At 42.6% G+C, this 27,660-nt stretch overlaps 6 protein-coding genes across 6 annotated transcripts; 4 read left to right on the forward strand and 2 right to left on the reverse strand.

The window, feature by feature from the left end:
* Positions 1 to 930: 930 nt before the first annotated feature.
* On the reverse strand, positions 931 to 2,062 carry EAE98_001774 (uncharacterized protein; the record flags this gene model as incomplete). The annotated part of the gene is made up of 3 exons (XM_038949393.1): positions 931 to 1,699; positions 1,759 to 1,842; positions 1,896 to 2,062. The coding sequence occupies 3 exons, from the start codon at positions 2,060 to 2,062 to the stop codon at positions 931 to 933; spliced, it is 1,020 nt and encodes a 339-aa protein (XP_038814378.1).
* A 1,281-nt stretch (positions 2,063 to 3,343) lies between these two features.
* EAE98_001775 (uncharacterized protein) lies at positions 3,344 to 4,669 on the reverse strand (the record flags this gene model as incomplete). The annotated part of the gene is made up of 1 exon (XM_038949394.1): positions 3,344 to 4,669. One exon carries the CDS (start codon positions 4,667 to 4,669, stop codon positions 3,344 to 3,346), a length of 1,326 nt encoding a protein of 441 aa, XP_038814379.1.
* Positions 4,670 to 14,818: 10,149 nt separating this feature from the next.
* EAE98_001776 (uncharacterized protein) lies at positions 14,819 to 16,264 on the forward strand (the record flags this gene model as incomplete). Its single annotated transcript, XM_038949395.1, has 1 exon — positions 14,819 to 16,264. The coding sequence occupies one exon, from the start codon at positions 14,819 to 14,821 to the stop codon at positions 16,262 to 16,264; it is 1,446 nt and encodes a 481-aa protein (XP_038814380.1).
* Positions 16,265 to 17,476: 1,212 nt separating this feature from the next.
* On the forward strand, positions 17,477 to 19,609 carry EAE98_001777 (uncharacterized protein). The gene is made up of 7 exons (XM_038949396.1): positions 17,477 to 17,688; positions 17,763 to 17,810; positions 17,912 to 17,984; positions 18,063 to 18,142; positions 18,201 to 18,530; positions 18,582 to 19,061; positions 19,114 to 19,609. Exons 1-7 carry the CDS (start codon positions 17,671 to 17,673, stop codon positions 19,225 to 19,227), a joined length of 1,143 nt encoding a protein of 380 aa, XP_038814381.1. The 5' UTR covers positions 17,477 to 17,670; the 3' UTR covers positions 19,228 to 19,609.
* An 808-nt stretch (positions 19,610 to 20,417) lies between these two features.
* EAE98_001778 (uncharacterized protein) lies at positions 20,418 to 22,893 on the forward strand (the record flags this gene model as incomplete). Its single annotated transcript, XM_038949397.1, has 3 exons — positions 20,418 to 21,101; positions 21,157 to 21,270; positions 21,319 to 22,893. The coding sequence occupies 3 exons, from the start codon at positions 20,418 to 20,420 to the stop codon at positions 22,891 to 22,893; spliced, it is 2,373 nt and encodes a 790-aa protein (XP_038814382.1).
* A 2,625-nt stretch (positions 22,894 to 25,518) lies between these two features.
* On the forward strand, positions 25,519 to 26,279 carry EAE98_001779 (uncharacterized protein; the record flags this gene model as incomplete). The annotated part of the gene is made up of 2 exons (XM_038949398.1): positions 25,519 to 25,521; positions 25,578 to 26,279. The coding sequence occupies 2 exons, from the start codon at positions 25,519 to 25,521 to the stop codon at positions 26,277 to 26,279; spliced, it is 705 nt and encodes a 234-aa protein (XP_038814383.1).
* Positions 26,280 to 27,660: the final 1,381 nt, after the last annotated feature.

Consider the following 27,660-nt stretch of genomic DNA (forward strand, 5'->3'; position numbering starts at 1 on the left):
CATCCTAAGCATTGTTAGCCAATCGATACGAGTACACTTGACCAAATTAGCCGTCGTCTTCATTCCACCAGTATCACCATTGTGCTTCTCTCTTCCACTCTCCTTGATTCTTGATCCCTCCCATAAGTATACGCGACGATGAGCTTCAAAATCGCATTCCCTTGCCTCCGTATGTATTGTCTATTCTCTGTTCTATCATTCTCGGTTCTCTTTTCTTATCGTGTGAGTTGTCCATTTGGCGGTTACAATCGGCTTTTCGCGGGAGATCATTTTGGTTTCTCTGGTTTTGGTTGAGGATATTGAATGCCCTGTGTCAGAACGTATCAGATTCAAAGTCAGAATGATATTAAATGGCGATGACAGATATAACGGAGAAAGAATGCGACTGGTATTGATTGCTTTGAAGAAGTGTCGCTAAAAGATAATCAAATCATGAAATTTTGAAGTTCAGATATATTTGGAAGATATATTGCGAGGCTTCAATTATCAGAGAACGTTCTTTAGTATATTTCGACATTGAACGAGCACACTAAAAGGATTTACTCTCGGTGGAACTTGATTATTCGGACTCAAGATTACGGGATCTGAATGCATAGTATATGGCCGTTGAATGTTAACGTGGAGCAAATCGCTTCCTGCAAGTTAAGGGGATTTTTGAATTCAGGAGCACAGTGCAAAAAACTTTATTTTTATTTTTGTTTTTGTTTTTGCTTTTGTTATTATTGTTATTAAGAACCTTAGACTTTGAAACACAGTGAGATATTTTATAGGTTTTTACTTTGTCCCTCTGTAGTTTGACGGATGAATCTATATCTTAAGTGACGTTTGATGGCGGATTCTTCCCGGGAAACGGGGACAGTTGGTATCTTTGGAGAGCATTATAGACACCGACATCTCTTTGCCTCCAATCCACCCCTCGCGTATATATCATCAATAATCTATTCCCCTGCCATCTCCGCCTCCCTCCGACTCTCCCCCCCCAAGCTCGCTAATAACAACTGTCTCTACTGGCGCCACCATCTCAGTCACCGGTGGTGCACAAGCCGGTTGTTTACTAATCTCAGCAGCTACTCCACCGACCTGGCAATCTGGCTTGTTACCCACACGTCTTGCTTCGAAGGCATATGATGGAGATTTCTCACTGCCTCTAGCTGCTGAAGTCCAGCTTGTATGTGGGCCCGAGTCTGGGTTTGGAGAGGCGTAGGATGCTACTTGGATTTCTGGATGTGAGTTTGATGATGGCTGTGGTATATTGATGGCTGAAGAAGATCCGCGCCGTCGCCAGAGAAGAAGAAAAATTGTGAGAAGTGATACAACGAGTAGTGTTGCACCTACTGCTATTCCGATGACGATGCCTGTGGGAAGAGTGTGATGGGCGGTTGCTGCCGAGGAGGATGATGTAGCAATAGCCGATATGGTGCTGGTTGATGTTGATGTTGATGATGTTGTGCTCGTTGTGCTTGTTGAGGTAGATGGTGCTGTACTTGTTTGTGGGGCCAGTGAGCTCATAGAAGATACGACAGTTACGTACTGCGTGATAGTAGGCGATCCGGGGTTTGAAAACGAACTCCCCCAATAGTATGTATCGGTCACGATTATGATGTCGCCAGGCGTCGTTACATCGTTACAATATATTACCTCAAGCTCATCATATGCATCAAAAACATACGTGTTACAGTATGGCCAGGCGGAGTCAGTACTGGATCAACCCGTGTTAAAGGAATGCTCAATATTTACATAGGTAGTGTTGGAACTCACCAATAAGATGCACCAATTGATTCTATGTAGGTCTGGTTCTCTGTGTATGGATAGCAGGTAGTTGCTACATCACAAGATTCTCCTCTTCAATGGTTTCAGCTTCTGACTTTCATTCGAATGAGGAAGAGATAACCCACGGATAGCAGCACGTCGCGTAATTGCTGGTGGGGCCAACACAAATAGCAGGCGAATTGCAAATATCGTTATTGCATGTTTTAGAGTCGCGCTTTAAGGCTCGATTGAGATCATGTAAAGTAACTGGCGCTGTAGTCATAGGATAACCCTCATCTGTAGGCATAGGCATTGTCATTGGGCTGGCAAGCAAGGCAAACAATAATGTCGAGCAAATAGCTTTTCTTAGAAAGACAGTCATGTTCGATTGCCCGTCACTTTGAACTCAAAGAGAAAGTGCCAAGTGAGAATGATATGGGATATCATGAAAGAAATGCGAACTTAAAGGCATAATAACAGAATACAAGGCTGGGTAGAGCGTTTATTGTACCACAACAAAACGAGAACGACGAGGCGAAATTTTCCTGCACTTGTCCGTTGACCCGTCTACCTTCCAAAATCGACTGGCTAAGATGACATAAAATGAAGTAGCTGTCTTCATGCAAAGGGACGCAACTTTTCTAGGAACCACTTATAGCGACGGCGGCTTAAGAAAAATGCTTCGTTGCGAACATTCTTTGGTTAGCATATGGAAGTACACTGGTGCACCTCGGGAAAAGTCTGCAAAAGCCCGCAGATAACAGATGTAAAGAAGTGATCCACCATGCTCCTGGATGTACATACTCAACTTCCAGCCTGGTTTGGCGAATACCTTTTGTGTGTATAGTCCGCATATCGGTGTAAGGAGTATGACTTTGAGAGGCGTGGCGAATCAATCTCGAGGTGCCTGTCCGCAATCACTTTGGGAAGTTGGGGGGAGGGGGCGAAATTATGCGTATTATACATGTCAGGAATGGAATCTCGAAACGAGATTTCTTCTAACTACTTCAATATTTCAAAAAAACCTTTAGTATCATTGTGTGACGCGGCCTCCAGGCAGATGGTTACTCGAGATTTGAGGTTGTTAATCCCTAATCAATGAATAATAAACAGATCACTTTATGAATCTAACCTTGCCTGATTACTGACATACCGCATACTGTTCAGAAATACGTATGCACATCATATCCCATACTCCAGGGTGATATCAAGATTATACCTTGTCTCATTTTTGACATCGAGCCCTTACCCCCAAGTCAGAAAGGAGATGCGAGTTAACAATTTCAATGTTTGGAAGGTTCTAATTTATCAAATATAAAATCGGGAAGAAGTTGAATAGAGACATGACAGAACTGCCTGTGTCTGCCGGAGAGTTGTCTTTGTCGTTGATGTTTAGAATGACAAATGCGAACATTTTCACAAGACGGTCTTATACCAAGTTTTAAAGAATTTTTTGGTGCATACTGAATATATCGCAAGACTAAATACAGATCGAGATAGAAGATACATGAAATAATCAGATTCAGTGAAATCAAAACCCAACCTCAGCAATTGTCCCTTGTGAGCATGGATAGCAGTCAAACGGAGGTCTAGGTCATCGCCGCCTATTCCGTTCATACTCCTCTCTCTCCGCCGCCTGCTGCGCAAGGAAATCTTCTTCATCCTCAGCGGCGATGGAGATAAGAGTGCCCCTCCCTTCAATGAAATCCCTTCCAACGTAATCAGCTTGCAGAGGCATAGCTTTCCAGTACTCTTCCCTCATCTCTGGCAAATTGTACGGCTCTCTTCCCAGCCCCCTAAAGACGCTCCACCTCCACTTATGTACTTCATCATACCGAATACCCGTATTCAATTTTACATCCAATCTTTGAACTGTTGACATGTCATATTCCATATCAACGACAAATTTCGTGCGAACCCATACTTTCGGTACAAACCCCGCCGCAGACCAGCTTGTAACCCCAATGGTTGGAACTCTCAGGTCCGAGTATCCTGCATTGGGATAGTCTATGAGAATAATATGGTGGGCCCCCAGGAAGTTGTGCGCGAAACAGAACTCCGACAGTCCGGGTGCCAGAAATCTTGCCCAGCCGGCTTGCATGACGGCTGGGTCGTACCGTTTTTCACCCGGCTCGACCCACAGCGTCAGATTCCGATCAAAGAAGCCTTTTCCTTCGATACTCCCGATTCTCTCTCCCTTTATTTTGGACAACTCAAAACAAAAATCTTTTATGGCGGTTATGACATTCTCTCTTTGTTGTGGCGAAAGGATAGGCCACGCTTGCTCAAAATTCAAGCCATATAGTTGACTTTCAAATGTAATATGACGCTTCATCTGCACCTCATAGCGTATGACCTTTGGGATCTGAAATTTTGTTGAAGTTGGAAATTTTCCCTGAAGCCAGTTCAATGTTTTGTGTGCGTGTGTGAAGTCATACCCTAATCTAAACAAGCTCATTTTTAAAACGCCGCTGTATCCAATACTGAATACCGCCGAATCGGTCATCCAGGTACGTGCATCCAGAAGCGATACCAGCGGAGTGTCACCCCCGGCTCGGAAACGTCTCGTTGAGGGTAGGTGGTAAGTAGCCTTGGGCGGAGGCATAGGAGCATCCGTAATGTGGTAGCTAGAATTGTCTTTTTCATCGTACCAATCTGCGTCTGCAGATGGGCCTTCAGAGCGCCGTAAGATGAGATTGCAGACTAGCCAGGCGTCTGGATCGTCGTCTATTTCTTTAATGCTCTCCCTCATAGACCAAGTCCCATTTTGAAGGCGCCATTTGTACTCGTTTTCTTCGGGGGTGTACGCGCCATTAAGTTTGAAACAATCATACCAGAATCGCTTGATTTTGTCGAGCGGAGGATACCATTGGCTTTCTAACCAGGGGCTTTCTTCTTCCAAGGAGCCTTCTGTTGTCATGTTTGATTGATAAGAATGGTAGATGATAAGTTAAAGATGTATATACTTGTGTTGGTACGTCTGTGAAAACTTCAAGTGGGTGATAGTTGGATAGAAGAAATTATGAAAATCGCAAAGGTTTATATAAACATTTCTTGAAATAATTCAAAGTGAGAAGGCTAACACGAATGCAGAACCATCATTCTATCAAAGCAAACACTCTACCGATGAAATGAAAGGGGTTTGCGATAAAGATAACAAGGTGAGTAATGTCATTCGGGATCGCTTATAGGACCTAATGAATTTCACTACATCTACAAAGAAACTTATTCAAACAAAGGCTATTCGACTCCCATTTCATAACTACACGTATGGCGAGTTTGATAACAGAATATCACAGGAAGGGAAAAGATCTCAATGAAGATTACAAAGAAATACAGCACGCCATTCATGAGGTATATTACCTAGCTCGAGGACGTTAAGAATGAAAAGTTATACGGTTCAAAGCCGACAACGAATGTACAAAGGATTTTCAATGCAAAATGCGCATCTCAATGAAAGCCGGATTCCTCCATAACAAAAACCATAACTGATGGAGATTGTAGATCGAGATCGAGATTGAAACTGAAGTCGAGATCACATATATTAACATTCTATTGAATGACTTGAATCACATGTTGACCTAATGATTTTCTTTGCAGATGGTAAAGACAAGTTCGGACGGAGGCAGCCAGACAAAGACAATATTGACCAACCCGGTGACTGCCAAGTTGGCCGAGATTACCTAGTTCTTCCATCACCTACAATTGACTAGGCGCGACTGTCCTTTGATCGCGAAATCGAGTCAGCAGCTAATTTGGAATCTACTTTCCCGGAGGAATCCAAAGAATGTGACTCGATTACTGATATTAGGGATGATATGTCGCCATGGGACCATACAAACAGGGTGAAACGATTGACTCTTCTAAACCTATATAGGCACACAAGGAAATCTTTAGACGCGGATGTTGAATGTAAACTTGATGATTATTAAACTTTCCATTAAGGCATATCCAACAACGCAAAATACGGCAGTGAAAAATAAACAAAGGATTCGTGTAATCCATGGGATTCATCAATTCCCAGGAACTCGTGAACTTTGTACTAACTACACAAATTCGTGCCACACAAATGCTTGCAATAAACGCGAAACCACACACATCTTCTGAACAACCTGTCTAAAATGACCAACAAATGACCCCCAATTATCCTAGGAAAAAAAAAGGACAAAAAACAAAGTAAAAACAAATACAAGCTCCCATTCAGATTGAACCCCCCCTCCCCCCTTCAAATCATGTGCTGCTAGCGTCTCGTGCGCCGACGTGTTTTTGAGAGTAATTTGATAACTAAGATTTTCGTTAGTATTCACATCCCCTTTATAGAATTTTTATATGCTATCATATACCAAGTTGCAAGGACCTCGTGGCCCGGCCATCTACTGCATCCAATGCAATGGCTGTCGAGACTTTTGCACCAAGTATCATATCGCGAGTTGCTCCCACCAAGTAAGCAGAGTCCTAAACATCTCGTTAGTATTCAAATCTTCTTCACAGGATGTTCATATGCTACATACTGAATTATATGGCTAAATCGGATTAGCAGTCTATTGCACACGATGCTATCGTCATCGCGCAGCTGGCATCGCCGGGTGTGGTTGGCGGAGTTGTTTTCCCACACTTAGAACAGTAGGAATTTGAAACTGGAGGTTCAGACATATTCACAGGGTATTGTATGAATATAGTAGAAAAGATTTGAGATGAGATGTCTTCGTATGTAGCGTATGTGAGCAAGGTTGGGATGGGTTCAGGATGTACGACACTTCCTAAATTCTGGCGAAGCGTCAATATTACGCAATGGTGAAGACTATCGAAAAGTACTTGATATGGATATCCAAATGCTCCAGGTGATTGAGTCGAAAAGGGAGTTCACTGTAGGGCATCGCCACCATTTAAAGTAACATTTTCTTTATATAATTCTCCGAGGTTTCAAGTAGCGGATTATGAACCATGATGATAAACAGAACATCTGAGATAATTTCAGATCTTTCCAATCTTTTCAATCCAACACTCTTTGGATGTCGAACACTGATTCTCGCTTCGGCTTCATCTCTTCAACTTGAAAGAAATTTGACTGGGAATCGATCGAAAAAGGGATCCGTCATTTCATTGAAGAAGATGCAGAGAACCGTGCGTCGTATTTCAATCATTAGGGCTAAAACATGTTCAACACTTGATGTAAAGGTTCGGTGAAACCATCTGTCATAGGATTCAAGAGGCTTGAGAGTGACGAACTGGAAATACCTTCTTCACAATGCAACAGTTGTTGTGACATTTACCTTATTCTATAGCATATGATAGATCTCGTCAAAAGTCACCAATTTCTAGAATTAAACAATCGATCCTCCAAAATTGAACAGAACTTGCATGTAAATCAGTTCCTTGAATACTGCATAATGGAAACTCCTTTTAGTGGCCAGTCGACACAATAAAATTGGAGGCAGAGACAGCAAGAAGTACGTCACTAACACATCAGAAACGCATTTATGAGATCACGACAACAATGACTGAAAACCTTCAATCCGTGACCCCCAAAATACTTTTCCAAGATACAACCTCTACGCCACCTCAAGTGGCACAATTAGAAACGCGTCCTGATTTACATGGTAGTTTCAGTAATAATAATTCGAAAGGATTGAAAGAATGTTCCCTTCGATGTGTAATTATTGTTCGTCGCAGAATCAACTGATGGCGCAGATGCATCTGAAACTGATGTCTCAATTGGATATGAGTACATCAGATATAAGGACCAATGACATTACTGTTGTATGTGCAAGATGCTGAAGATTCAAATAAAAAAAAGGGACTGTGGGAAGATACTGTGGTCAGTAATTAACAAAGATCTCATCAATTGGAATTCATGTTACCTCTCCAGCGTGAATGGCTAGGGAGCCGTTTAACACCGTCCGACTACCTACCCTCATAGTGTCTTTTCGACCTCCGAGACTAAGCCCAGCCCAGCTATATGACAAGGAGAACAATCTGAGCCAACACGAAAAAGATCTCAACTATATCTTTCAAAAAAAAAAAAAGTACTCACTCCCACCCAGTATGCAGAAAGAGAATAGAATATATATTTCCACACCGTGATAACTAATCACGTGCACGCTGCAAGCACACAAATCGTGGCACTGAAACACCCCGAGGAAGGGTTCGAAGACCATCACGACCGCCAAGATTGCAAGAAGCAGATATCCATGGTGCTGAGTAGCAGTCTTCTGTATACCTTCTGGAAGGATTGAGGCATCACTGGGCTTGTCTTAGAGTGAGTCTGCGAGAAAGTTATCGCGTCGAGGTTTTGGCGGATGGGGTTTGTGTGCCAAGGGACATTGTGGTTTCCCCCTGAGTTGAATTGACATGACATATCAAACCAATATCACGTGATCATGTAGTTTTGGAGCCCTTTGAAAGAAAGGGCCAGCCACAGGAGATGTGCCCTTGTATCTGAACTACAGTTTTATGGATTTGAGGGCTCTAATTCAAGATGTCCAACAAACAACAGATGGGAGAAAGATAAGATCTATAGTCACGTGCATACGCTTTTAGTGACCCAGACCCCCTATCCGCAGGAGAAGAAAGAGGCGGTGTCAATAACATCTTTGAAAACTCAATTGTTCTTCTTACCTAAATGTGGAATGATATTTGTACATATAATTCAAATAATAAAAAGCTAACAATACCTCCAGCTTTGTTGAATTCATATAACGCATTTGTAATTGATTTTTATTCAATTAATTCAAAAGATCTCAATGAAGATTTGAGTGGTCAAATCCGACCTGTTTCTTCTCCTACGAATAGACCCCTCTACGCGAATTGATTGCTAAAACTTCAGCTCTCAGCCCTCAACTTAGCACGTCAAAATCTCCCCAATCGAAGAACAAAAGAAGAAGATGCAAGAGTCATGCGATATTTCACGCCCCTCGCGCTACCATGCAGACCCATTCCACCCAAGAGAAAGTAAAAATAGTAATCACTGAAAGGTAGCTTTGCAAACGGGTTATCGGAAGGAATTCTAGAAACGGAGAGAACGAAGAAACGACAACGATAGCGATGGGAAGAAAAGGAAATCCTCAACGCACGGTACGGATAAAACTTTCCGTACGGAGTGCATGAAGGGAATGGATCTAACCGCCTTCAAAAAGGAAGAAAAAGGAAAAGGGGCGGGCCGTTGTGACGACTCACGAGTGAGAGCATAAGCATGAATAGTAGCAATATTCAAGGGTGTAATGGCAAGAGAAGTATAATAATGCTGTAGATTGAAAAATCGTTTCGTTTCATGAATGTTTATTGTACCCCAAGTTCCTTCCCTTTTCGTCCGAACTTTGAAGTAGTAAGGGACTTATTAAGTTCTTGGTCTTTTAGTTTCTTACCTAGTCGTCGATGTTTCAAATTCGAGGATGAAGTCTGTGCTCGCCTTCCACCACGAAGATTTTCCGACCTCCAATTAAAAATCCTTATACACCGGTACTGATGTTCAGCGTGTCATTTCCACTCATTAGTGCTACCCGAGCGAGTGTTTAGGGCTCGGGGATTTTCAGTCCTATCTACCTGCCTAGGTAGGTACCGATTCGCGATCGATTGATGAAATCCCATTGTAATTTGTGTGGATGAAAATGCGCGAGTAATTTTCTCGCCTGGCCTTGTTCTGTATCTCTTTCGAGCCGGATGCCTGGTAAGGTTGGCATGGGGTTTGTCCCGGGGCATTCGGAGTTACATGCCAGAGTTTCCTGTACGTTGAGTTTCGACTCTAGAGACGGAATACTACTCTGTACAGGTAGCAGGATAAATTGTCCAGGGCCCTTGACTTTGCTCTTTCAAGGGTCTCAGGGCTGAAATGACGGTCGGTGTAACGTTCTTTATCGGGAAGGGTCGCCGATGTCACTCTGGCTGTAAGTTAATATTGAAGATATTGCATCACATAAGATTCGGAATCTTCGGTCGATGCTAGATGGAAGTTGGAGATCGTCGGCTAGGAGGTGAAGAGATTTGAAAGAAATCTGATCCGATGTCCGAGAAATACAATACCATTAGCATTATATTGCAATCCCGTTGCAATCAAGATTCGAAGAAAGGATTCAGATGAACTTTTCTCCACAAAGTCCACCCTTTTACCAGGACATCACGTTTGTCTTACCCATCTTCAGGCTGAAAAACGTGAATAAGAATGAATAGATGAACGGCCTAGAATTGTGAGTAGGGAAGTCCCTTGTCAAATGATTTGTTACAAATGAAATCCAAAGGTTCTCGTGCAGAAAAGATGAGAATCCAGAACAAGTGATTGGCATTATTGGAAGTATGATGATGATATTTTAATTAGAAACATTGGAGCCGTGCCAAGTATGTCGGAGAAATATGGTGGTTTTGCTTGCAGATGAGGACAGAGTTTTCCCTGTCATTGATGATTAGCAATCGAGAAAGTTGATAGAAACGGGTATTACAACATTGGTGGATTGATGTTACTGAAGAATATATGTCAAAGTAATTTATTTTCATCCCATCTGATGATCTGTGGTTGAACGGCGAAGTCTACTCCTGTGAGACTTACACAACACGATGACGATCTCAGGAGCAGCCCCATTGAACCGTCGACTCGCCTTCCTAGAATGGAACTTCGTTACTCATTGAAGAAAATCTGATTAGATGACTGTGCGAGTTGAGACGTGAGATAGTTACAACTTACCAAAAGGCTAGAACGTTTTGCATCCGAAGATATTTTCGTGGCTATATGAAGTCAGAGAACTCTCGGGGCATTTCTCACATTTGTCGATCGATCATCTGAGCACCCTTTCAATTTCTTTAAAACCTTTTCTGTGCCCATTCTCAGCTGGCTTCGTCGTTTGGTTGTTTCGGAAGCGTAACAAAAATCGTTATACTCGAGTGCATACCTAGCCGGTAGTTATTCATCCCATCAACTAATCATCACACTTTCCGTCTAATTCCCAAAAGAGACGAGCGTTCTCTCTAGTTTGAGTCCCTGCTCTGTCCTCCATAGCTGCAGCGGCATAGATGCAGGTACAGATGCTTTGAAGCCATACAAGCCTTCAAGAACAGCCCTTGCATACAAAGTACTTCGTAGCCCTCTTTTTTCATGAAAACCCCCAATTCTAAGGCTCTCGTACAGAAAAAGAGGAAATTCGCTCGTGTTTCAAAAGCCTCCTTTAAATCATTGAGCCAATCGTAAACATTTCCGGTGCGTCCCGCCAATTAGATCTCCGCACAGATCAATGCATACCGACCTACGTACGTACCTACCATTAGCATTTACGATGAGTCCTTCTTTTCTTTCCTTTTGTATCTCGAAGTGTTCATCGCATGAAGTTTCTATAAGCGTAAACAGGAGAGAATGAGTATCTCACCGTAGCATTAATCACACATCATAAATAATGTGTTATGCCATATAACAATGAAATTATATCACTGTTCCCTCTGACATGCGATCATACTCTTGTCAAGCAAACTCAATTAACCACTAACATGCATCTAAGCTTAAAGTGGAGGAGAGCAGGAATCCCAAAGAGCTAATGCCTATCATAACAAACGAAACGACTACTACGAGCACTACGGTCTACGGCATTCACACAGACCTCGTCGTCGGATGGGAAGTAAACAAACCGAGAAAATTTTGTAAACACACAGATGAATTTCAAAATAGAACGATAACGAGAGCTATGATTGATATCTATTATTGATATAATGAATGTAAAACTCTGCCACCGTCTTTCCCCCTCCCCTCGTGCTTTCTCAAATCTGATCTGGTCTGTTTTTCTACTCTGATCCGGAAGTGATATTCTTCCATCGTATGCTTCATGCATTGAACGACATACATAATATTGATATTAAATTGAGATCACGAATCACCATCAGCCACCATTCTTCCCACAAATACAATCCGAGGTACTCAGGAATTCTGGAACTTCAGATAGATACCGATACACAAAACATTGGAAGTTCATCAACTCGATACAATCACACACACATCTCGAGAAAATAAACTACCCCTCCACCTTCCTCTAACAAAAACTCACCTACTCGAAAACGATTCTCTCCACCGAACCCTCAAGCATTAGACGTTCAATATCTGACATCCGCTGTACAACATTCAAGCAAGCAATCTAGCAAGCCCTTTCCTTACCCAGCTACCTTCCACCACAACGCCTCTAATCCAACAGCCATCGTCATCCGATCTCCCTATTGGTCTCTCACCCAAAACACACTCAATATTCCCCCAAAATCAACAATAACATCGCATTATAAAAAAAACCAGAAACCGACATACCCTCCCCCGCCACAAATCCAAGCTCCATCCTCGCCGCCCGCACGTTTACGAGCGCTCAGCCCCATCTCATCCCATCCCGCGCAACAAGACCAGCAAGACAAACTTCGCACGTACAATCGCACTCGCCCTCGCACTTGCATTTAAAAAAAGCATTTGCTTCTTCCCGTCACGCAACTCGCATGCCGGGTTTCTTGGCCGCCTTTTCCTTTTCTCTTAATCTAGGATCCGGATTTCTTATTTGCTTGCTTTCCTCACCCAATCCCCTTTCTCGCTCTTCATCTCTCCTCGCAATACCTGTCATCCCGGTTCTTGGTATACCAGATCGCCTTCATCAATACCAATACCAATATCAATATTCAGATCAATATCCATCGATCCTCCCACCTACTCATTCTGCCCTAGGAGATAAAGAAACACGCGATTCCGACCGACCGACCGACTAACGCGTGAGAGGAGCTCCCCAACGAGAAGAAAAAGAAAAGAAACCAAATCAACAACAAGACAAGAAAAGATACTTACTTTTTCCAAACCATTATATCGTCTTCCAAACCATCTCTCTCGTTTCACTCTTCCCTTCTCTCTTTCTTTCTCTTTGAGAATTCCTCCCCCTTCGAATCTCCCCGTCGAGTATCTCGATTTCGATTTCCAATCGTCAATTTCATTTCTCCATCGCTCCTGGATATATTTACACCACATATACATAGCAACGGCACTACCACAAACTCAAAACAAAAACACTCGATAATTTTGTGGGGAAAATCATTCATTTATTCGTTCATTCAGTCATTTGCTATCGTATACATCCATTATACATTCATTTATTCATTTGTTTATTTACTCCCACCATCCTTCACTTCGCAAACCGAACCCCAAGAAATTCGAAGAAGAAAGACGTCACCGCTCCATTATTCTATCCATCCATCATCCATTCATTCAAGAAAAAAAAAATCATTATATTTCATTTTTAATAATCTTTTCTTCTACCCCGTCAAATCATCAAACCCATCAAATCAACCCTCCACCCCTTCATCTAGAACCCCCCCGTCCCCATCTCGCCAAACTTTTCAACCTTCCAATTCCAGGCACAGGACAGGCACAGGCACAGGCCTAAAAACAAGGTCTCCAATCTCCAATCTCCAGCCTCCAGGAGTTAACGAAGCATAAGCATAAGCATCCATAAGCAGAAGAAAAAGAAGAAAAAGAACAAGAAGAAGAAGAAGATTGATTCCAAGAATCCACCCACCCACCCACTCAACTCGCCCCGCCTCGCCCTACGAACGAAACAATCCCGAGACGAAACGAGCATCCCTCCATTCCATTCCATCTCACCGGCCCCATCTAAAAAAAAACCTATCCTAACAATCGTGCTTTAGAAGAAAAAGCAACTCCATACAGACAGAGGTACATATACATATACCTATACAGAGCACATAACAAACCATTACAATTACAAAACCCAGCCAAGCCCTCCCCCCTCCAAAAAAAAAACTCTACTCGGCATAATCCCAGTACCCTTCCGCAAGGTTTCTTGGGACTAGGCTCGGTATTGGAAAATCCACCAGAGTATTGTATATTAATCTTCGCAAGAAAAAACTATAATCATCAAAATCCCGTCAACCTGGTCATTAATTCTTTTGAAGATATAACTCCACTCGCTCACAATATCCACCCATATTACTCTCTGCCACCCCGTCATCCACGCAAATCCGAACCGCCATCTCATGCGAATTCCTTCCCTTTGCTTTCCCTAACAACGACTACGAGACGAGTTCGAAGACTACGAAAAAAATAACAATCTGTTTACTTGTACAACCACACACGCACACACGCACGCTTTCTTTCCATTTTCCAAATTCCAAAATAGATCCCACGTTTTAACTTTCCATCAAAAAGCGAAAAGGATCCAAAATTAAATTCTACGAAGAAGAAGAAGAAGAAGAAGAAGAGTACGACATTGATTTGCTGCACCTACCGGTCTGCCTACCCACCTGCATATCATATCATCATCCTGCACGTTGCCGAAGCTCACCCAATCCATGCTTGCGGATTTCTCCAAGCTTACTTACTGCACTGCAATATTTCCCACATACATACATACGATTTATCCATCTAGGATTGATTATTTACCAAGCTTCGCTCCTAGCAAACAGATCAGGCATCGATACGTGCATTACATCGTACACGACACCCTTCCACAACCTTTCCCGACATTCTTTTAAAGTAACTCAAAGACCTACATAACCATCCCGTCCTGCGTGCTGCGTGGAATTTTCGGTACATTATCTTCCTTTCAGATAATCTTTTCTATCCATCATATCAGATCATCGGCGAAGAAAAGAGACTGGGTGCGAGGAAACGAGGAAGCGAAAGCTTGCAACTAAAGTCAGACTTTGTGTAGCCTCGGAACCATCAGTCTGAGACAAGGTCTGGATACACAACATATCATCCCATACACTCCTTTTGGGTATTACGCCGTACGTACGTACAACCTTGGCCAAAGACTGGATGAATAGTACGTGAAGGAGAAGAAACAGAAGGAAGCCTCCTGATTTCTGAATCCGATTCATCGTTCAATTATCTCGTCAGTCATTCTTTATTGAGAAGTAGTCATCTCTGTAAAAGTTGTGCGTCTTGTCATTCGTTTGTGTCATTAATTTCGACATCGCCTTCCCAACATCGCTTTTCATCGCCATCTTTCCGGAGGCTTCATACTCTTCATTGGCGCACTTGAGACCAGTCATACTACGTATGCTATCATTTCAGTAACGCCACGGCTTCACTCATTCAGTAATAGACACCATGTCGACCTCGAAAGCATTACCATTGAGTTTAGGCTTTCTAGCATTGGCAAGTGAGACTGTCATGCTTATTTTTAATGTCATCTTCTCGGCCACCATCTCGAAACACAGCACGTCAAACAAAGCAAGCGTATCGTCTTATGTCGCGACCGGTCTTGGGGTTGTCACAGAAGCATTACTTGTGCTACTGGTAATCAGACAAATCAAGTATCAAAACCACATTCAAGATCGTGGAAATGGACGACTAAGAATATATCTTTTTGCCGGACTCACCTCCATCTTTACCGGGTTATCGGCGATAGCTACAGCACTATCATTGTGCTTAATGAGGCAAAACTTGTCTCTACTTCCTAAAATAATTATTTCCTCCCCGGCGCAATCGATGACGATGGGTGGATTTGTTATCTGGGCAATATCGTTGGCTTCGCAAGCCGTGTTTCTCATTTGTTTAGTTGTAATTCAAAGGAAAGACTTTCATCAACAAATTCAGCCATATATCACCGAATCAGAAGCGCACATCTCTTCGGAAATGCAGCAGAGATCACAACCCCAGAGCCTAAATGATGGATCCGAATATGGAAGAAATGGCTCGATAGAATCGAAGACTCAGTGGTCAAATAGTGGTCGATCTCGATCAGGATCGGATCCAAAACGTTCGATGGGCTCATTCCGATCATCGATTTCTCATGTTGTACGCCCGATCACTTCAAAGACTCGACTTATTCATTCCAACAGCCAGCGCAGTCATCATTTCCGACCATCTTCTTTCGACTCAACTTATCGAGAAACGAATGAAAGGATCGAAGACGACTTCGACTCATGGAACACATCTGGTGTAGATGCGCAATCCAGACAAGTTATCGAATCAGCTTCACCCAGTCCCCCAAGGTTTCTCGAAACAATCCCCGCTAGTCCGACTGGCAGCAGAAGTCCTAGTCCAGGATTCCCATTAGATCTTGAACCCCCCAGGCCAACACGAAGTCGAAGTTATAGTCCAGCTGCGAGCATCAGGAGTGAAAGATCACTCTATCGAGCGAGGCAAGGGGGGATGAGTCCTGAAGGCACAAGGGAAGAAAACATCCATCCCTTATTTAGATCCGACTCTCCTAGTCCAGCACCTGCTGCAACTGCCGAAACCATCATAACCGCCGCTCCGGGAGCTGGATCTATCACCTTGTCGGATGTTCACAGCATCCGTTCCATAAACCGATTAAGAAGTGAGAGTCTCCCTCCACTCATGCACAATCCCAGCTTGGATAGCATCCGACGAGCGATAGAACAGGAAGATATGGGAATATCTGAGGAAGTCGAAGGAGAGCGTAGCCTGACACCACCCATACCGGAATGGATATTAGGAGCTGGACCACGGACCAGTATGTCCGAGTACAATCGCAAAAAGGCAATGTCGTTGAGTAAAGTAGGAAAATCGGACACGGCAGAGTATTGAGCATTGTAATACCAGGAGAGGGTATTCAAAGTAATGTTTGATATGAGAAGAAATAAAAAGAGAAAGGAGAAAAAATCAAAAAAAAATCCATAGGGGACATGGAAAACAGGCTATAAGCTGAACGAATTTCTTTGCTCACTTCAGGTGGAAATGGAATGGAATGTCATAACGAAACCGATACCACTTGATGTATTAGCGCGGCGTTAATTTTTTTTTCAAGTTAGATAGGTATACCTTAAATTTTAACGAAATAGATGAATGATCTTTGAAAGAAATTGATGTTTGAATTTGGGTCTTTGTAGTGAATGTTTGTGTAGTTGGGTGTGAAATTGATCAAGTGTTTTTGATGATAGTTGTAGTGATCGTAGTACATACCTCGCAATAACAATGATTAATATAGGGAATCTTCTCAATTGACTGCTCAAGCATCAATGTATAGATACATACATGTTGATCTGGATAACAGTCGATATCTACCATGGGAATATTAATTGCCTTGAATTGAATTGATTATGAGACGTGGATGAGTTGGAGTTTGTTGGGGTTGATCTCATATGGCCAAGACGAGGCTGAAAGAAGAGGTTTAACCCCGCACTCGGAATCGGACTAGAGATGATTATGTAAGATTTGCCTTTTGTTTTTTGCCTGAGCCGCAATTGGTATTTGATTGATTATTAGTGATGAGGTGATGAGTAATATCTACTACCTAGGTATGATTGTTTATTTATTCATTGTTATTGAATATGAATATCTATATATATATATATATATATATAATAATTAGTTATAAATACCTAGATAGGTAATGAATGAAAATAATATTTAAGAAAGAGAAACTATCTATTATAAAAGCTAGATATATATAGTAACTATTGAAATGTCTTTTATATTTCTAATATTAATAAATACTACTATGTAGATATTACAATTGATTAATCATATACATAGGTACCTACCTACCTCGTTATCGATTATTCTATTATATTGATTCACTCTGTCGTATTGACGCACACAGCCTTGAGCTCCCGAGGTCAAGGTTGTAGATGATGTACGACTGATTGTAGCCTGGCTTTAGCGTTGACTTCACGCCACTACCCATGGTCCGTGTGCAAGCGATTTGGGAGTTCGTACAGTTAACTACTACCTACCTCACTACCCTACTAGTGATAACCTTTTTATCAACCTTCCAAACTTCTTTCTATCAAGAGTAAACTAACTCCAACTCCAACTCCAACTCCAACTCCATTACTCTACATTACAACTTCTTCAACATCGAGCTTGCCTGCCTATTGTTCGTTCATCGTCACTTCCAACATCATCCTTGATACCCTTTTTTACAACATCTTCAAAGGTCTCACGGCTATCTCTCAATCATCACCACAGTCACATCTTTAAAAGTCGCAAATATGAAGTTGACTTTCAAGGTATCTTACTTCTTGTCCTTTTAACATCGACACTCTATCAGTCCATTATGCTAACGACTGTTGGTCGCGCTTAGGATTTAAAGCAGCAGAAATTCGTCCTCGATGCTGAGCCTACTGAGCTTGTATGTTACCAATATATTTTCGATTTTCCACATCACTCTACCCTACCTTCATCGCGGCGTCATATCTATCGTTCGAATAATGGCTAACGCATATAACACAGGTCTCTGATGTGAAGGAGAAGATCTTCAAGGAGAAGGGATGGGAGGCGTCGCAACAAAAGTTGATTTATTCTGGTATGTTCTGCATTCGGCCGCAGATTTCTATGACTGGCCAGAGACTGCTGGCGCACATTTGACTAACAACAATTTCAGGAAAAATCTTACAAGATGCGAATACTCTAGAGTCCTATCACATCGAGGAGAAGGGATTCATCGTTTGCATGATTACAAAGGTAAATATCCATTAATTGTCCAACAAAGTTCTCCCCATTTTTTTAACACTTGAGATAGCCCAAGGCTGCACCAGCCGCGTCCTCTGCGCCTAAAGCTCCATCAACCCCTGCTCCAGCATCGGCTGCTACACCCGCTCCACCTGCTGCGCCTGCACATTCTTCGAGTACCCCAAGCACCGCTGTTCCAGCAACACCTTCTCCTGCTGGTGCCTCGATCCCAGCTCCTCAAGCCACACCATCAAATGAGACTACCGGTCTTGCTATGGGAGCTGAGCGCTCAGCACAAATCGCTGAGATGGAAACCATGGGTTTCGAGAGGTCACAGATTGAAGCAGCCATGCGTGCTGCCTTTTACAACTCGGAACGTGCCATCGAATACTTGTTGACTGTAGGTTCATCTTAGTCCAGAAAGTGATAACCTTCACTAACATTCTACTAGGGTATCCCCGAAAATCTTTTGCAAGAACAACGACAAGCTACACCATCTGCACCCGCCGCTGTTCAAGCCTCATCTCCTCCCGCTGTCGGTGGCGAGGATGACCCAGTCGATCTTTTCCAAGCAGCTGCCGCAAATGCTGGTAATCGAGGTGGTGCTGCTCGTGGACGGGCCGGAGCTGGAGCCGATCTTTTGGGAGGTGCTGGAGCTGGAGCTGCAGCCGGTGGACTCGGTAACCTCGATTTTCTCCGAAATAATCCTCAATTCCAACAACTTCGACAAGTCGTTCAACAACAACCTCAGATGCTTGAGCCCATCCTCCAGCAAGTTGGGGCTGGTAACCCACAATTGGCCACTTTGATCAGTCAGCATCCAGAGCAATTCTTACAACTTTTGAGCGAAAATGCCGATGACGATGCGCCACTACCACCAGGGGCTCAAGCCATCGAGGTGACATCAGACGAGCGTGATGCTATTGAGAGGGTAAGAAATGCCCATTTTCTATTTAATCTTTCCCCCCACTAACAATCGACAGTTATGTCGTCTCGGCTTCAATAGAGAGCAAGCGATCCAGGCCTATTTTGCATGCGACAAGAATGAAGAATTGGCTGCCAACTTCCTTTTCGAGCAACCCGAGGATGAGGAATAGATATTCTTTCGTTGATTCTCGTGTTTCGTGTCTCGGGTTCACTTTTTCCTATTTTACTCCCTTCTCATTGAACGAATGAATGACGACGAATGAGCCTTTCCATTTACGTGTGGTAATGCCGGGGAATGGAGGGAGATGTAAGGGAATGGTTGGGGCAGAAATTGAGTGGTAGTGGGAGGGAGGCAGTCTATTTTTCCATACCAGCGGAGGGCAATGAATTGTAACGAACGATATACCTACGTTGCATAATTCTCGAACAGCATAGCAAAAATGTAACGTAGTTTATTATCATGAAAATTTTACTCTACTCAGATAGGGCACAGCAAATGGATGGATTAATTAACAAGAAATTCAATGTTTACAACAATGTGTGTGTGTACTGGTTCTTGATCCATATTTTTGAGGTGACATGCTGGTTTGAGGCAATGCAGGGTGGTATTGTATTGTATCTATCAAACACATAGGAGGTATTTGCGGGGGGAGAGAATGATTTTAGAAGGCTTATGTAATCTTGGAGATGGGGGTACGAGTATCTCGTAGGAATCAAAGAGTAGCTGGGTAGGTAAGAGGTAGTAGGTAGCTTTTAACTCTTCTCACATCTCATATCATTCATCACAATTATATATGCCCTCCCTACATGTTGACCTTTATCTTCTCCAAGCGCTAACCGCTGATCCTTCTCTTGTGCGCCCTTGGCTTGCCGCGTCCTTCGAGGTTGATGATGTTTAGGGAAGTCGATGTTTGAGTGTACGGTAACCTTTATGCGGGTCCACCAATCAGAAGCAGGAAAAAGGTGCAAGATGTTACTCGACTGCTCGCATTGCATTTTTAATTGTTGATCCATGCATTTTTTGCAGATGGGATGGGTGTACGGAGCACAACAATAAGACATACATACTTCAATTGATATTTCTACAACAACATTAATTCCTCCATTCTCTTATGAGCGTCGCCATCTCATCTCATGTTCGAGAAATAGTTGATTGATATATTACTGGAAAGTCAAATCGTGTCTTGAAAACAACTTCACCCTTTATATTCCAAGAGCAAGAAAAAAAGGTACTAGGGATTTAATCCTAGACACTGCTGGTAACCTTTACTCTCCGACTTTTCCAAGCTCCATCCATCCATCCGTTCATCAATCCATCATATCATATTACTTTACCAAGCCAACAATCTCAAGATTCAACATGGAACCCCCTACATATTCCACGCGTTCTAAGCGTAAATCTTCGGAATTAGAACCCAATTCACCACCCCTTTCCAAAAAATCACGAACATCACTTGATCTTCCACCTTCTTCTCCATTGTCTTCACCTTCTTCCACGTCAGCTGACCCCGTCTTGGCTCAATGTTCAATGGACTCTGAAAATCTTGATCTCGATGCCAACGTACCTCTTCGAGGCGGGTTTCGCGGGAGAGGTCGTGGACGCGGTCGAATTCGTGGTGGAGGGAGAGTTGGAAGAAATGGGAATGCGAAAATCCCCGTTGCGAGGGCGGGTGGTGTAGAGATTCTGGCGGGTGTGGCGGGCGGAAAAGCTACTCGTGGACGAGGTGGCCATCGGGTGAAAAAATCAAGTAATGCGAGGATACAGAGTTTGTATCATCGGAAACAATTGCTGAAAACTCAGTATAAACAGGTGGCGTTGTTGCAGCGGGTCGCCCTGGATGTTATCTCAGATAAATCTTTACAGGCTATGAGCGAGGATCCAAAGTACCATGAGACGTTGCCAGAATATCAGATTGTCATGGATCAATTGGCTGAGAGACATGAAAAGAGAGTTGCGCTGTTGAAAGAGCAACGTAGGATTCAATTGGAATATGCAAAGAAGCAGAGGCAGTTTGGAGAGGATTACACTCGTGGGGTCTATGAGGTATGTCATTCTTTTTTTCTTTTCATTATCATTAACGTTGTTAACACGTGTATAGACACGAGTAGAATTGATTCAAGAGAAATATGATTTAATGATCAAGAGGAGACTTATTGAAGAATATCAACAAATGGAAGTTCGATATGGTGCTGATAGTCCTTCTCAGCATGATGTAAGTCAAGGAGACACATTTATAAAATCTTCCATTAACATTTACCAGTTTGATAATTCACATATCAAGAGAATTCCCGAAGAGACTTTTATTCACCCTGCTGATGCATGGGTCAATGGTGGTCGTGCTGCACAGCTTGCTGCTGAAGCGGAGAAAGAGAAAGGGAAAAAGCGGGGCGGTCGTGGAAAGAAATCCACAAAGTTACCTGCATCCCCATTCAAACCATTGGATATCATGATACCGGATGATAGTGAAGTTGCACCCAAGAAAACGGCTTTGTATCAACCTGCGACTTCATTGTCTCTTGCCACTACTGTGGACGGAGATTCTGCCGCTCCCACCCCAGCCGAGTTGACCGAACAAGAAGATGCAGATGAGCTCGAAACTGATAAGTTTGGAGTTTACATACCTAACAAAGCAAGACCTAGAAATGGCGATCCACCAAACAATCGCATAGTGGTTGAACCTCCATTTACTTTCGATCCAGATGAAATAGGTATCCGTCATCACCATTACAAAAAGTACAACAAGAACGATCTTCCTACATTCATTGGAATGGATCCTTCTCCCCAACCAAAGACTTTTCATTATGATCCGTGGGTGAGAAATCATCATTCTACGAACAATCGACCAGAAGACTTGGATCAAACAATAGTCGAGACTCATAAATTACATCCGACTTTGGGCTTACCTGTGAAGGGGTCTATAAATCCTACACTTACTACAAGGAGTGATTGGAGTAAGCCTGTAGCAGAGACTAAACCTGTTGTCTTCGTTGTCGAAACTCAAGATGAAGAATCACTCAAGCCAAGATTTGAGACTTCTCGATCCGCATGGATGGCACGTACCGAAAGGGAATTTTCGGATCTTGGCGATCAGCTCAAGATGGCTGAATCATTAGAAGCGATTGGACTTCGGGATCCTATCCTTCGTCCGATCGAAAAGAAGATCGAACCTCAAATTATTGGCAAGATTAGCGACGATCTGATGGAAGCTGTATCGGAGGCGGTAAATGTCTTAAACAAGCCCGTCCCTCCAACGACATCCTCAATCAGAGCAACGTCAACAGCTCCTCCAACTTCAATACCTGGAACACCTGCGCCTGCACAAAGAACGCAAGGTTATGATCCAGTCCGTGATACTGGATATTCTCCTCATTTACGTCGATCTCCAGTCAGAACTTTCAACAATAAAAGCTTAGATATCCTCGCAAATGCAGCCGAATTTCATGGAACGTCCCTACCTCGCGGGGGATTACCACAACCAATCATTCCAGCTCCAAGGCCAATGCCACAAATCCAATACACTTTTTCCCAACCAGAATTTTATAGGCAACCTCCAGCTTTTGTACCTCCACCCCCACATATGACTCTTCCACCACCTTTACCTATGACTCTCCCCCCTCCTCCTCAACCGCTTCAGCAACAAACTCAATTCTTTCAATATGCGGGTCCTCCCCAAGCTCAAGGTGGCCCTCATAATAAGTATAAAGAGATTCTTCCTGCACCACCACAACCACAAAGACGTGTGCCGCCGCCTTCATTACCTGTGCCGCGAAGTAACGGATTTAATCCATTTGTAAATGGGAGAGGGTATGGAAATGGTTCGGGAAGGGGACCTTGAGATGATGAAATGCCTAGAAGCGTATCCACAAGAGAACAAACTGCATAATCTTGGATATACACTTTTGAGTGCTCATTCATGTCACGCGCTTCCATTCTACCTCATTTGAAAATCCACAAGCGGTTTCTTATAGTGGTGCATTTATTTTTCACAATTTTTTCTTCCTTCTCTGTATCAACAAATCAAACAAATTCATCATATTTTCAGGTTCTAAAATGAAAAAGGCGCAAAGTTTGGTTTTCGGAGTCTTTTCGTCGGTCGTATATATGTTCATGAGTTTTATCTTGAGAATTAAGAAATTGGAATTGGATTGGTTGGTAATGAAATAATTTTAAATTTTATTGGGCAGGATGCAGTTATAAAAGTATTTTTTGGTTTTTTGATTTCTTGACTCTTTTGGAGGATGGAGTTTTGGATGAGGGGAATGGGGGGTGGAAGACGGGGTGGGGAAGATGGGAGATGAGGGATTTTAGTGTTTGTTTTAGAGTAGGAGTAGAAAATGGAAGCTTTTTCTTCCTCTTTGTCTTGATATTTTGAGAAGGAGCGGGGGGTGAGAAGGAGGGTTTTGTAGGGTTTGTAGATGTGGATGTGGATTTTCATGTGTATGTGTATGTGAATGTTTTCATATGTGAAATTGGAAATTGGCTTTATTTTTGTAAGGGGGAAAAAGATGAAAATGGGATAGGTAAGATTACAAGGAAACGAGATAATCTAGTTGATTTGTTTGGAAATTTTCGGGATTGGGTTTCTCTTTAGTGTGCGATGACGATGATTTATTGCTAGGGCGGATTTTGGGTGGACTGTGTTGGTGAAGATTCTGGGGAGGCGGGAGGTGAGAGGTGAGAGGTGAGGGCTGGAGGGCTGGAGGGCTGGGCTTGATGTAATGGATTGTGAGTGGGAGAGAGGGAGAGAGGGAGAGAGGGAGAGAGGGAGAGAGGGAGAGAGGGAGAGAGGGAGAGAGGGAGAGAGGGAGAGAGGGAGAGAGGGAGAGAGGGAGAGAGGGAGAGAGGGAGAGAGGGAGAGAGGGAGAGAGGGAGAGAGGGAGAGAGTGATACGAATCATCTCAATGAATGTATATATATATGCTATGTGCTATATGTACTTGAGGAAAAAATGAATTGGTTTGGTTTTGATGGATGGGCTGGTGTTGAGAATTCTTGTGTTTCTCAAATATTTTGCGTGATGAGTTCGACTTTTGGATTGGAAGTTGGAAATTGGAAGTTGGAGATTGGAAACAGTGCTTCCAAATCATTACATATCCTGAGGTAAGAGGGTTTAGATTTCGTGGATTTCGTGGATTTCCTGGTTTAGAGATTGGAGATTGGGAGCTTAGTTTGAAGGACAGGGAGATTTTATAAGGGGGGGGAGGGGGAGTACGAAAAAAATTAGTTTGTTACCTAGGTAGATATGTTAGATGGATGTGTTGTTAAACTCTTTGTTCTTATGTGATTTGTTGGTTAAATGGTTTGATTCAATTCTATCTACTTCATTTTTATAGAATTGAGCTGGATTTAATTTCCTGTTTTCGCTTCGTTTTCGCTTTAAATTGAGATTGAGATTGAGATTGAGATTGAGATTTTTTCGCATAGGGGTTACCTAGATAGGTAGTAAGATGGGAGCTGCTGGTTTTTTGTTAATGCATATTTCGGAATTGAGTGGAGAAAGTTGATGTGTGATGTTGTGTGAGAAGGGGGGGGCTTTATTTGGGTGATAGGTGATAGGTAATAGATGATCATGATGATGATGATCACGGATGACGATACGCAATTGTGAATGTGAGAACCAGTCTGGCATTGGTGTGTTGGTTTGGCTTTGAACGATGGGAATCTGGAATCTAGAATTGGAATTGGATTCCGTTGATTTGGCTTGGGCTTATTTGGTTCAAGCAGAAGATAATAGATGATATAAAAGTTACGACATGAAAATCATATCCGAATTATCCAGATCCAAAGTAAGCTAGGGCTAATCATGAATACCTACCTAGGTATGTGAATATGAGTGATATACCGACCGATTGGGGAAATTTTAGACGGGGAGATTTCTTTTCGTAGGGAGTTCCGACGTTTGTTCCGGGGATTGGATAATTACTGGGAGTTGAGAATATGATGAGAATCGAGAGGGAATGAGCAGATGGGAATTATGTAGCGTCCGTGGAGACGCATATTCAGATATATGGTTTCGCTTGAGATGGTAGATTTTGTGAAGCATTATTTGGGTTGTCTGATGGATGCAGGTATGGAAATTGGAATGAGTGATTTGCAGACTGTGATATCTTTGCTCGATTTAAAAATTTGGGGGAGTTGGAGTGTGGTGATATATTGCTCCGGAATCATTGTGTGTAGGATAAAAAGTTGAGAAAGAGCGAGGTAATGTATCTAATTAATCTATAGTCAGGGAAAGAGTAGACAGTATTAGCCTCACAAGGGACAGATTGTTTTCCGTGATTAACCTTGGAAATACCTGTTACTTCTAGAAATTCAAAAGGAGATGAAAATTTGAAGACCGACCGATTTGCATTTATAAATTTGAATATTCACTTACGGTCTGTTTAATCCTTATTGCTTTCGCACCCAGAGTATTACCAGAGCGGATGCGATACCACTGTTCGCTATAGCATCTGCAATCATGGTAAATAATCTAACCCCAAATAACCTGTGAGATCTTTTGCTAATTTTCTTGGAAAGGCTAACGTCGACTATGGACCACAAATTTATCTTCAAAATTATGCATCCAACCCTTATCATCATAACCCCGGAGCGCCCTGCGCTTGGGAAACCACCGAGAGTTATCAAAGAAAATGGTCATTTCCAGCAGTTCGCATTCTCCATCGTGTCCCAGAAGTGTGTCCTGCGGGCGAACATTGCAATGACGGAACGATAGCTTGGGAGACCTGCACACAGTTGGATGACGAGACTCCCTTGAGGGTTGGACCTGGACATGCTCAACATACCGGATACTGTATTACTAGAAAAATAGGCTTCTGTAAATATTGGAAATCTGAACAATCGGACCCCTTTGTTTGTTGTTATCACCTCTTGACACGGGTGGAGGCACCAATGAGGAAAGGGTATTGTTTTGGAGAAAACTGTCCAGGACTTGAGGGGGCAAAAAGTATTCCTGTTGTTAACTATGATCCTGCGGCTTATTATTCCGGCGAAAGGTTACAGTACGAAAGGGAACGGCTTGATTTGTTAGAAGTAGAGGCGGAAACTGGAAAGGATGTGAGGTTTCATTGGAAGAATATGGATGGACCAGGCTATGAGACTTTTGAAGAGGAGAATTTACAATATAAGTTTGGATTCCAAGGACGTAACAGAGTCCCCAAGCCGGTTATGAGCTACATACCGAATGACAGTTGGTGGCGGCCGCATTACCAAGTTGGATGAAAACAAAATTGAAAAATGTGGACATGGACGTTTGTTTTACTCTTGTATGTGGGATGACTGCACGAAGATGAGCAGGTGGATGGAGGGCATCATTTCGAGCTTTATGAAAGGGTCAGAAATGCAAGTGGTATACTTGTGAATTCGTAGGAATAGGAATAGAAGAGATGTTTTTTGAGCTTTGATATATTGAATTGAGCGCGCATGGGGGTATTGTGCTTGGCTGTCTCCAAGAAAATTTCAAAGCTCTCCCAGGGATCCGTAGACTTTCATGCACTTTCTAGTAGCTGTGAAAACTTTTGGCTTCTACTTTTCTCAACAAAGCCGTGAATAATAAACGAAAGACGTAGCTTCGAATGCTCGCTACTGGTATCATGCTTCCCTGGAAACTTCATGGTGTCACCACCTTTAATTGAAATCGCGGAAGCTCAAATCGAGATTTTCTGCATCTCAAAGGCACTTGAGGTTGGTGAACGAGTATGAATCGGAGTTTACCCAGTATCATTAATCCTCACTCCGATTCCACCATGGTGATACATACAACAAGCCAGCGTAGAAGAGTACTCATGGATAATATTATCACCACCCTAGTATCACAAACGAAACCGCTTGATGTTCATTGTGATAGTGTTCTTCCTTTCAAAGCTCAATCAGGACTGACGTATCCCAATTGTAACATTGTGAATTTACTTCTAAAGCTGTGCTGTAAATAGGTATCTTCCAATGTCACTTCAATCGTTGCGACGAATTCCAAAGTGTTCAAGTGAAAAGCCTGGTGCCACTGGTACCCTTCAACGACGAGCATAGAGTGAAATATGCCACGTGACACAATGGTGATAATTCAAATACTGAGAGGAGAACTCTTGGTAGCTTGAGCCTCACCACAGTACAGCCCTGTGACTCAGCGCGAGTACGACGTTGAAGAAATCCAACCAATCACAGAGTGCCCATCTGCGTATAAAAATAATGCTTAGAGATTATCACATTGCACGCGAGGTATTGAGCAGCTAGGTATCCAATGACAATTGTGATATTATATTTGCCACTCTACCGTACTTCACTCTTCACTTCTCATCCCTCACTTCACTCTGAGCAAAAATGAGTCGAAAAGCATTTTAACTGTTTTTAGTAAATTTGGTGGATTTTAGCGCAATTATAAGAGTCATCCCACATGAAATCCCTGCTAGCGTATAATTGCTATCGAGAAAGGGTTTGCTGATTTTCCTAATAAATCCACTGCAGAGAACTTCGAAAATCTTCATTCAAATTCATAATTATCTACAAACCACAACAATCAATCAATTCTTTCACCTTTTTTGATCAGAAAACTCTACCAGAAATAATACCAGATATTCAGGATCGCATTTTCGCAAATAATTTAAAT

Source organism: Botrytis deweyae (genome assembly GCF_014898535.1).
Source record: "Botrytis deweyae strain B1 chromosome Unknown BDEW_003, whole genome shotgun sequence".
Classification (NCBI taxonomy): Eukaryota; Fungi; Ascomycota; class Leotiomycetes; order Helotiales; family Sclerotiniaceae; genus Botrytis; species Botrytis deweyae.